The sequence below is a fragment of the Neovison vison genome, chromosome 7 (assembly GCF_020171115.1).
Source record: "Neovison vison isolate M4711 chromosome 7, ASM_NN_V1, whole genome shotgun sequence".
Lineage (NCBI taxonomy): Eukaryota > Metazoa > Chordata > Mammalia > Carnivora > Mustelidae > Neogale > Neogale vison.
Genome location: NC_058097.1, coordinates 155,564,915 through 155,576,983, shown reverse-complemented (window position 1 = coordinate 155,576,983; position 12,069 = coordinate 155,564,915). Strand labels below are relative to the sequence as shown.

Genomic DNA, 12,069 nt, shown 5'->3' with positions numbered 1-12,069 from the left:
GAAAAATATGCAGGAGGAATTACAAAATTATCTCTGTCCTGTTTACAGCATTCCCTTGATCTTCAAATCCAACTCTTTGATATCTAAATAGTCCTGTTATTTCTTATCTTACTTGGAGTTTCTCTTATTTCACGGGTAGTTATAAATCAGTTTCAGGAGGTTTCTTAGTAAAACAGCTGGGTTACAACTTAGATGTCCATTACATCCTGACAAATGATATTCTCAACTTATTTTGACCTTGGAGAAAAAGAAGGTAGTAACATCAGGAAAAGCAGAAGGGTAGTTTCTGATCTCAATTTCAATAGAAACTACTGGAATAATGGGGGGATATTCCAAATATTTCAATTACAGCATTAGTTCACAATATTTATTTTAAAGATTTTATTTATTTATCTGACAGATGGAGATCACAAGTAGGCGGAGAAACAGACAGAGAGAGAGGAGGAAGCAGGCTCCCCGCTGAGCAGAGAGCCCCATGTGGGGCTCGATCCCAGGACCCTAAGACCATGACCTGAGCCGAAGGCAGAGGTTTTAACCCACTGAGCCACCCAGTCACCCCAGTGCACAATATTTAATCCTTTAAATAACCCAAGGTGAGTTCATAGTTAATATCAAGTGTTTGATGTGCATCATTAGCAAAACATATTATTGCAAAATATGCTGTCATCTCGTGGACTCTGTTAGATGTGCAGAGATAGCCCAAAGCTAAATTAAATGCACCCATCTTTCTTCCTAGTTATCTGCTACTCAGACACTGTTAGCTATATCTGATTTTTTTTAAGTGCCTCTGCTAGCCCACAATGCCCAGCATATTCACACTGCTAACTGTTCAAAACATCCCTTTGTAGTATCACCTCTCCCCTCTTTTGTCTACCACCTACCCCTCACCCTCACCCTCCTTCAGGCCAGGCATAAGAAAACAAAACTTTCACCTATTTACAGCACTAGCCATCATCATCTGATAAAAATGCCTAATATAGGGGCACCTGGGTGGCTCAGTGGGTTAAAGCCGCTGCCTTCAGCTCAGGTCATGACTCCCAGAGTTCTGGGATCGAGCCCCATATCGGGTTCTTTGCTCAGCAGGGAGCCTGCTTCCTTCTGTCTCTCTGCCTACTTGTGATCTCTGCCAAATAAATAAATAAAATCTTTTTAAAAAATGCCTAATGTACTTATTAAATGCAAACTGAAAATGTAATTTCATGTGTTAAGGAAAAGGGACTTGAGAAAGGAAGGCCACTCTCTGGTGGGAAAGACTAAGCTGCCTTCATGGTGTCGTCCCCCATGGAGCCCTCACATTCTAAAAGAGGAATCCATTTAGCCCAAAAGAAGGCAATAGCTCTTGTTAGGGGTTTAGACTGGTGACATTCATGGAAAGGGAAATGTAGGGGAGATGTCTGGGGGCAAACGAAGAGGATTTCCTGGAACCCCTTAATCAGGACTTCTGCACAGTCACCTACTTATCTACGTGCAAAACCAGGCCAAATCTGATTACTTGGAACCTAAGGACAATCTCACTAAAAACATGGAGGTTCCAAGGAAAATACTTAGGGGGAAGCCTGCCCATCTCAAAGAAGAACATCAATTTCCAGTATTAATGATTTGTTCAGCACTCGGTACATATTCCTGAGCACCGATTATGCACAAGTTACGAGCACTAATGGATGGCCACTGAGTACAGGCATAAGTAGGATCAGTTCCAGCTCCCAGTACAGTCAGTGGACAAGGGGAAAGATGTGTAAACCAGCCCATATAAATAAGTGATAGGGTCTGTAGAAGCAAATTAAGGCATAATAACGACTGAAATAGCAAATGTTGGCAAGGATGAGGAGCAGCAGGGACTTTCCTATACTGCTGGTAAGCCTGAAAAATAGTACAACCACTCTCAAGAGCTAATTGGCAATTTCCCAACAAGTTAACACAAGTTAATGGAACTAGCGATTCCATTCCGAAATACTAGCCCAAGAGATGAAAACCTGTGTCACACAGAAAAAAATGTGTCCGAAGGAAAACTGGAAACTGGCGCCAAACTGGAAACAGCCCAAGGGTCTATTCAAAAGAGAATGCTGGAGTCGGTCTATCATACAATGGCAGGTGTATCAATAATGAACTACTGAAGCATGCAACTACCTACATGGGTACAATTTTTTAAGTATCATGTTGAGCAAAAGAATACTGACACAACAAGTACATACTGGCCATATGAAACAATCTCAGTCATTTACAGGAACAGAACAAGCTAACCTATAGCAATAAAAGGTTAGAAAGGGGTTGCTGAGACTGGATAGGGTAAGAAAACTGAACAGAAGTAGGTAGAAGGAAATTTCAGGTGATATGTTTTCTATCTTATTTTGAATACTGCTCACTAGATGTACACAATCATCAAAAAAAAAAAACCCAGAAAACAAAATAAAACAAAACAAAAATGAGACACATCTGTGTATTTTATTAAAAGTAAACTACTCAATAGAAAAATAAAACAGTATGCTCCAGAACTCACCTCTGAAATTGCTGTTGAACTGCCTAGAATGCCTTATCTCTTTGTTGTTGTTCATCTAGGAAATTCCTTATCAAGCCTCAAAACCCAGATGTCGACAGCTGCTACACTCCATGCAATCTTTCCCAGAAGAAGCTAGTTATGCCCCCACATCCCCAGAGATTTCCACTGTGGTGTTCTTAGAGTATTCTACACAGAGGATTTTAAGTATTTATTACTGGATCTACCTAATGAGTAGCAGCAAGAGGTGGGCCAAAGAAAGAAGTTGAAATAACTCCACAAAGTGTTCTCATGCTGAACTTACAATAGTTTTTGTAGTTTACAGTTTGGATGCCTCAGTTCTTGATAAAAAGTCTTCATGGCTAATTCACCGAGGTTGCTATGACACAGTTCCAGTTCTCTCAAGTGCTCATTTGTATGAAGCACAGAACAGAGATCTTGCCAGCAATGAGTAATGTGACCACCATCCCTTTGCCTAAACAATCAAGAAAAAAAAAAACAAGACAGGTGTAGCTCTTTCAGCCCATGCAAATCTCAGAAGATGGTATCAGGTGGAAGTAAGCTATTCTGGAAATGGCGAGTGCACCATTGCCAGCCTGGCATGGGCACAGTCCCCCAACAGTCTTCCTCTTGGCACTCCAAGAGGCTTTGTTTGCTCAAAAACTCCCTCACCCCCTCAACACACAAAGTTACACTAGAGAGACTTTGTTTTGGAGGATGAGACTTAGGAAGGATGACAGAGGTCTTCAAATATCCAAAAAGCCAGTATCAAGAAGAAAAATAATCTAAGACCACAAAGAGTGAGTATAGGAGTAGTGGGTAGAGATCCAGACACAGGGGTGGAGGTTAAGAACCACAGGTTATGAGCTGCAGTTCTCCAGTGTACTAGACACCTGACTTTAGGTAAATCACATCAGTGCTATGAACTTTGAGCTTTCTTCATCTGTGAAATGGGAATTCTGTCTCCCTTCAGGGGATTGTGAGGATCTAATAGTCAAGTTAAGTGCACACACAAAAGCACTCTGTAGATTTGTAAGTATTAGGCATACTTTCAATAAGCTTCTTATAAACAAAGGTTAATAAGGAGGAAAACAGATAGCCTTATAAGCATAAGCTCTGGAACAAAACAGTCCTGAGCCCCAACTCTGCCATTCGCTAACATGGGTGATTCTGGCAGTGCTACTAACTTATGTTAATATGTCTCCACTGCTGCTCTTTGAACAATGAAGGTAATGGTATCTATTTCTTAGGATTACTGTGAAGATTCAGTAGGACAATCTATAGAAAACGCTTGGCAAATGTTTTCCACTGTAAATGCTTACAACTGATAGCTGCCCCTATTCATATTAAAATATATAAAAATCTAGCATGTTGCTTTACACAAACAGCTGCTGTAGGAGAGGGAAGAAGTATCTTTTTCCTTGTGCCCTCCTAGCTTCTAGAGGGGCCCTGGTAAATTGGACTGACAAATGACAGATTTTAATAAGAGAACAGCATCCCAGTTATATTAGCATGTGCATTGTGGATACACATGGGTGAAATTAGTGAGGAGTAACTTAAAGGGGTAGGTAGAATTTGGAGTTTATATAGTTAATTTAGCAGGAAAAAGGCAGGGGGAGAAAAGTCACTTCTGGAAAAACAAATAACTTGTTGGAAAGATAAATGTACCCTAAAGAAAAAAGATGAGACATGATAGTGACAGTGTCACTATCATGACAGTGTCTGTCTGGTTATGGGGTCAACTTCTGTCTCTAAGAAGAAAGTAGAGAAATTGCTTTCAGGGAGGGGATTTAAGACAGTTGAGTTCTTTTTGGAGGCTCTGCTTCTAGGCAGGTGAGGCATTTCAGGAACTCATATGCCTTCAGCTCAAAGTACTTATGGGGATGCCTAAGTGGCTCATTTGGTTAAGCCACTGCTTTTGGCTCAGGTCATGATCCCAGGGTCCTGGGATCAAGTCCCACATCAGGCTCCTTGCTCAGTGGGGAGCCTGCTTCTCTCTCTGCCTCTGTCTGCCACTCTGCCTGCTTGTGCTCGCGCGCACTCTCTCTCTCTCTGACAAATAAATAAATAAACTCTTTAAAAAATACTTCTTGTGGAAAAGTGGCATATTTAGGGGTGGCATATCCTGATCTCCATCACTACTCAATAAATACTGACTCTCCCATATCTTACTTACCTTGGATTGAATAACATTGCAGGGTGCTGTCTGTATATCACCTGAGGTCTTAAATTTGACAAAACTAGGTAATAAATCATTCAAGCATTTAAGTGCTTACTATGTAGAAATGCCATAGGATATAATGGTGAACAGGAGAGATGCTGTTAAATTTACAACATTGTTATATTATAGAAGACACTAACCCACCTGTAATGTGCCTCTTAAAGCACTGGGTTCTCAGACTTAATTTAGCAACAATGCCAGCTCTAATATTAGGTAACACTAGGACACAGGTGAGGGGAAGGCAGCATGAGGACTAGCAATATAATAGCCAGAATGCCTTCCTAATATTATTAGGCATAAAATACATTCTAATGCACTGGGTCCAAATCACAGCTCTGATCAGAACCACTAAGTCAGAATTGAGAAAACAGACGAGATTATTTATAATACCCCAAGGACAGTAAAGATCACAGCATCCCAGCCCATGATTCTACTCCCACAGCAGAAAAGAAATACGTAGGTCCTTATAAGAGACATGGTTCTGCAACTGTACGTAATGGTAGTGAGGCAACGTGGGTCAAGTTAGAAAACCAAGGACTTAATCAGTTTGACCTCAGTCAAGTTGATATCTTCTTAGTACCTCAGGGTTTTTACTAGTAAAATGGAAATAACAGCATCTTCCTGGGATTGTTGAGATGCATTGAGTTGAGACTCAGAACACTGTTGGGTATGTGTCAAGCTGAAGCTAGCTACTGTCTGATGTGTGCTTGAATCAATAATGGTACACTTACTTTATAGGTGAACTACTGTGAATCGCAGTTTTGTAATCCCAAAAATAGAGATATGCTTTTGACCAGCATCAAATTGGATAATTGGTTAAATATCCCATGTGCTATACAACTATATGTCACACAGTAAGCCCTCAATTTCAGTTAAATCTAGAGATAATCCCATAATTCAATTCCTCCCTTAGACATAGACCGATAGAGTCAGAAAAGGAACTCATGGAAGGGAAGAAGGTAAAATAGGCTTCAAATGCTAATGATTCATTTATTCTTTCAAAATATTCATTCAGCTCCTACTATTTCTTATCCAAATCAGACTCTCCTGTTAGGTGTTAAAGGGCTGAGACCTTTCATGAACTACAAAGCAAAGGATGACTCTGTCTAGGCAATGGGGAAGGTGAGCTAGGTTGGTAGCTTACAGAGAAACAGAGCCCAGACAGATGCCCTGTGTCAACTAGCTTCAGCAAGAAATTCCTGGTCTCTAGTCCTTCTAGAGTGCATTCTTTTAAAAGTTAAATATATGTTCCACAGTGGATCCAACTTTGTGCTAGGTCACATGCCTCCCTGAGGACTAAAGATTATTTCTAGTTGTTAAGAGGGTTGCCAGGTAATTGCTGTCAGCCACTCCCCTTTTTTGAGATTGCCCTCAGGCCAAGACAGTCATTTCAGGCAAGTTTTTGTCCTTTTCCCATCGGTAGCCACAACTGGTCAATATGGGTTTTGGTGTTTGGCCTCCTTGCCTCAAGGTGGGGCAACTCTGAAGGTAATCCTGGCTCTGGGACCTCAGCTAAACAAGTCCCCTCCCCTCTCTCTGGTGAAATTTTCTTCCATCACTCCCAGGACAGGGCATCCCCCACTTACCAAAGTGCAGCTGGGCAGCTTGAGTTTAACATTGTCTCACATGACATAGTTACAGACAGTTTAACGGCCCGTAAACATTGGCAGTGCTTCAGGCAGAATGAAGACACAAGCAAGTGGACTTTCCCACAAACATCAATAACAGCCTTTTGGAAAGGTTTCATTGCCTGGCTTATAAATGCTTCATCTTGAGTCTCATACAGACAGAGAAACAACTCCAGAAATTCTAACTGTGTTGGAAAATGTTCACTCTTCCCCAGGATCTCCAGCCACTGAAGGATCTTCCCTTTTATCTCCAGCGACATTGTACAGTTCAAAGTTGTCTCCAGTTGTTTCACTAGATCTTCATTCAAAAGGCCAAACAAAAAGCATTTCATCTGTGCCAAATGGGGATCTTGGCCACTGTTGGCTTCAAGCAATAGCTTCACATCTTCAAATGACTGAAGGGAACGGTCCCTGGTCTCCCAGTTGTCTTTCAATACATAGAACATAGCTGCAAGAAACTCCTGAACATGCAGGTGGGTAAACACATAGCAATTTTCATACTCCGTGTCCTTTTGAAGGATATTCCTGTCCAGGAAAATCAACACATCCGATTTAGTTAACCCATGCTTTCTGAGATCTTCCCTGTAGAACACAGAGGTCAGAGTCCACACTCCTCTGGCAGCCAAGTGGCACAGGCTCCTCAGTTGGGATTGGTTGGGTAGACTAGTACAGCTTCCATCTACTGGTGCCAAGAAGCTAGAGATATAGCAGGTGAACAAGGTGGTGGTTGTTTTGCAGGTTAATGAGACATCACCACCCATCTCCATCTGCTGTTCCAGATAGGTACAGATGGCCCAGCACACCAGGGGGACTCTGCACATGCTGAAAAGCATCTCATTGCTTCTTAGTGAGTTGAATACCTGGAAGGCCCTCTTCTTGTCTTCAAAAAACTGATAAATATATTCCTTTCTTGCACTCTCGGACATACCCAGCAGCTCTACAGAACGCTGGTTCTTCAACAAAGGCTTTAGTTTCTTACAAGCTGTAGGTCTCGTTGTCACCAATAAAGATGACTCAGGGAGCATCACTTTCCTCAGCAGACTACTCATAAGGAAGGACACTGGGTGTACCTGGGTCCAGTCTTCACATAGCACAAATTCAGGTTCCTCAAAGGCAAAGTTCAGTTCATCAAAACTATCAATAATAAAAAGGAGACTGCTTGGCTCGGACATTATCCTTTCAATAGGACCTTCCGTGCTGGGCCAGTCCTTTGATACCATTTGAACAAAGCTTTGTTCTCTCAACTGGTTGATTTCTCTTGCATTGAAATAAAAAACATAGCTAAACCTCTGCTGATAGAGATTGCCCTGGGCCCAATCTACTATTGCTTTTCTCACCAAGGTTGTTTTCCCAACTCCAGCAGCCCCCTGGAGCACGACAGTCTGGGGCTGCTCACCGGTTTTCACATCCACGTCGAATAGATGTTCCAACAGTTCTTGATCTTCCTGAGCAACTCCAAGATGGAAATCTTCAGGTTCTCCAAACAAAGACTTCTTATCCCACATGATACAAAATTTTTCCTTTATTTGGATTCTGTATTCTGTTCCATCACCTAAGTCAGAATATAGCAGGGAAAAACAAAACAAAACAAAACAAAACAAGAACCCAAAGATATACATGATCAAGGCAAATTCTATGAATTACAAAATTACACTCTACTCGGCTCAAATCAAAGTGCAGCTGGTTTATTTAATATTTTTATAAAATTTTTAATTTATTTGACAGAGAGAGAGGGAAATACATGGAGAGAGCAAGCACAAGCAGGGGAGAATGGCAGGCAGGGGAGAAGCGGGCTTCCTGCTCAGCAAGGAGCCGGATGTGGGCTTTGGTCCCAAGACCGGGGGTCATGACCGGAGCCGAAGGCAGTTGTTCAACTGAGTGAACCACTTAGGCACCCCAAGTGCAGCTGGTTTAGATAAGAATGTAAGTAAAACAAACAGAAAACCTGCATAAGAAACTGAAAAAACAAAACTGAACATGCAGAAGGATGACTTTGGAGTAGAAAGTAAAAATTAGATTATGTTCTCTTAATACAAATACCATATGATTTCACTCATATGTGAAATTTAAAAAACAAAACAGGGGCGCCTGGGTGGCTCAGTGGGTTAAAGCCTCTGCCTTCAGCTCAGGTCATGATCTCAGGGTCCTGGAATCGAGCCCTGCATTGGGCTCTCTCTTCAGCAGGGAACCTGCTTCCCCCTCTCTCTCTGTCTGCCTCTATGCCTACTTGTGATCTCTCTGTCAATAAATAAAAAATCTAAAAAGAAAACAAACAGGTGAACACAGGGGAAGGGAAGGAAAAATATGAAAACTGAGAGGAAGACAAACTGTAAGAGATGCTGGACTCTAGGAAACAAACTGAGAGTTGCTAGAGGGGAGGTGGATGTGAGATGATGGGATAATTGGGTGAAGGACATTAAGGAGGGCACTTGATGTAATGAGTACTGGGGTTATATGCGACTGATAAATCACTAATTTCTCCCCCTGAAACTAATAGTACACTGTATATTAACTAACTTGAAATTAAATAAAACAAAAAAAGAAATTTTTTCTTTGTACTTTTCCTCTACAGAAAAAAAAAGAGGACTATATGGAGGACCTGAAGATACATATGAATCCACAGATCAAAATAATCCGCTTTATAGTAAAACATTAATAGAAATGAACATTGAATCATAGCCTGAAGAATATTAAAAAAAAAAGAAAAGAAAAGAAAAAAAAAGTATTCCCTTCCCTAGATATGTCTCCTCAGGCCTGGGAAACAAAAAGCAAAAATAAACTACTGGGACCGCAAGAATATAAAAATCTTCTGCAGAGCAAAGGAAACAAATCAACAAAACTAACACACAACTTATTGAATGGGAGAAGATATTTGCAAAGGATGTACCTGACAAAGGTACAAACTATATAGAGAACTTCTACAATTCAGGGCACCTGGCTGACTCAGTCTGTGGAGCATGTGACTGACTCTTGGTTGTAAATTCAAGCCCCATGTTGGGTGTAGAGATTACTTAACATTTAAAAAAAAAAAAAAAGGACACCTACAACTCGACATTGAAAAAATAATCTGGTTAAAAATGGGAAGACAAAGGGGCGCCTGGGTGGCTCAGTAGGTTAAAGCCTTTGCCTTTGGCTCAGGTCATGATCCCAGGGTCCTGGGATCGAGCCCCACATTGGGCTCTCTGCTCAGCAGGAAGCCTGCTTCCTCCTCTCTCTCTGCCTGCCTCTCTGCCTACTTGTGATCTCTATCTGTCAAATAAATAAATAAAATCTTAAAAAAATGGGAAGACATGTACATGAAAAAGTGCTCCACATCACTCAGCATCAGGGAAATACAAATCAAAACCACAATTAGATACTACCTCACGCCAGTCAGAATGGCTAAAATTAACAAGTCAGGAAATGACAGATGCTGGCAAGGACATGGAGAGAGGGGAACCCTCCTACGCTGTTGGTGGGAATGCAAGCTGGTGCAGCCTCTCTGGAAAACAGCGTGGAGGTTCCTCAAAAAGTTGAAAATAGAGCTACCCTATGACCCAGGAATTGCACTACTGGGTATTTACCCTAAAGATACAGATGTAGTGATCTGAAGAGGCACATGCACCCCAATGTTTATAGCAACAATGTCCACAAGAGCCAAACTATGGAAAGAACCTAGATGTCCATCGACAGATGAATGGATAAAGAAGATGTGGTGTATACACACACACACACACACACGAATACTATGCAGCCATCAAAAGAAATGAAATCTTGCCATTTGCAACAACATGGATGGAACTAGAGGGTATTAAGCTGAGTGAAATAAGTTAATCAGAGAAAGACAATTATCACATGATCTCCCTGATATGAGGAATTTGAGAGGCAAAGTCAGGGGTTGTGGGGAGTAGGGATGGAAAAAATGAAAAAAGATGGGATTGGAAGGGAGAAAAACCATAAGACTCTTAATCTCACAAAACAAATTGAGCGTTGCTGGGGGGTGGGGAGCAGGGATAGGGTGGCTAAGTTATGGACATTGGGGAGGTTATGCTATGGTGAGTACTGTGAAATGTTTAAACTTGACGATTCATAGACCTGTACCCCTGGGGCAAATAATACATTATATGTTAATAATAAAATTTGGGGGGCACCTGGGTGGCTCAGTGGGTTAAGCCTCTGCCTTTGGCTCAGGTCCTGGTCTCAGGATCCTGGGGTAGAGCCCTCTATCAGGATCTCTGCTCAGTGGGGAGCCTGCCCCCCCCATGCCTACCTCTCTGCCTACTTGTGATCTCTCTGTCAAATAAATAAATAAAATCTTTAAAAACAATTTTTTTAAAAAATGGAAATCATGAACAGACAACTCTCCAAAGAACACCTACAGATGGCCAACAGATACAAGAAAAGATGCTCAATATCACTCAACATCAGGGAAATGCAAATCAAAACTATACTGAGTTATCACTTCACACCAGTCAGAATGGCTCAAATTAACAACACAGGAAACAACAGATATTGCTGAGGATATGGAGAAAAAGAAACCTTCATGCACTGTTGGTGGGAATGCAAACTGGTGCAGCCACAATGGAAAACAGCATGCAGGTTCCTCCAAAAATTAAAAATAGAATTACCATATGATCTAGTAATTCCACCACTGGGTATTTGCCACAGAATAGAAAACACTAATTCAAAAAGATATGTGCATCCCTATGTTTATTGTAACAGTACTTACAATTGCCAGACATAGATGCTCCTAAATGTTTATTGATAGATGAATGGATAAATAAGTGGTGTATGTACTATGGAATATTACTCAGCCATAAGAAGAATGAAAATTGGTCATCTGCAACAACATGGATGGATCTAGAGAATATAATGCTAAGTGAAATAAGTCAGAGAGACAAATACCACATGGTTTCACTCCTATGTGGAATTTAAGAAACAAAATAAATGGAAAAAGATAAAAAAAAAAGGAAAACCAAGAAACAGACTCTTAACTATAGAGAACAAATTGATGGTTACCAGGGGGGATGGGTGGAATAGGTGAAGGGGATTCAGAGTATACTTATTTCCAAATCTGAAAACAGAGGACATGTCTACTCACCCTGCACTGTCTCCTGACCATCTTGTTCCTCTTGTGTCCTGGCATCGTCTGGTCCCATGGTCTGGGCTGTCCCTGTGACAGGTTCCAACAGGATCATGAAACTTACCAAAGGACAAGGGGAGCTTTAGTGACAGGTAGAACAGGGGCTAGAATGGTCCTTGCTGGTCCAATTCTATGACATCTGGGCTTAAGAAAATGGGAACCAAGAGAGCTTCAGACTCCACAGCTTAGCTAAGGGAAAAGTGATGTGTTATCAACAGCACTGGAGCAGGACCTCTTGCCAGGCCCTCCCACCATCCTGTCACTCTAGTCTAAGTCTGTTTCCTGTCTACCTGGACCTTCCAGGAATATGGTGAGGCTCCTGGGAAATAATGAATACAACTTTGTAGGTGTAAGGCCTTGAAAAGAATATAAGAAAGAAATTTTTGAGGTCTGTAATATTTCATACTTAGGAATGCAAAAAAACAACAACAACATGGCTTATGCCCCTTGATATTTTACCCATTCCTCATACTTTAGCAAAGATTTTAAATCCTATTCTAAGTTATTTAAAATTTAATGCAGCCTATGACTATTTGCAGTTCAGGCAAAGGAACACTAGATGGGACAATTCTTATTATTCAATTGCTTCAATCATTCTAACTGG

General features: G+C 41.2%; 1 protein-coding gene across 1 annotated transcript in view; it reads right to left on the bottom strand.

The window, feature by feature from the left end:
- Positions 1–12,069, bottom strand: part of NLRP14 (NLR family pyrin domain containing 14) — a 51,727-nt gene that overhangs the window by 39,171 nt on the left and 487 nt on the right. The window contains exons 2-4 of the mRNA XM_044260247.1: positions 11,424–11,495; positions 6,302–7,895; positions 2,799–2,963 (exon numbers count right to left, since the gene is read on the bottom strand). Coding sequence (XP_044116182.1) covers positions 2,799–2,963; positions 6,302–7,895; positions 11,424–11,495 — 1,831 coding nt within the window. The remainder of the gene's footprint in view (positions 1–2,798; positions 2,964–6,301; positions 7,896–11,423; positions 11,496–12,069) is intronic.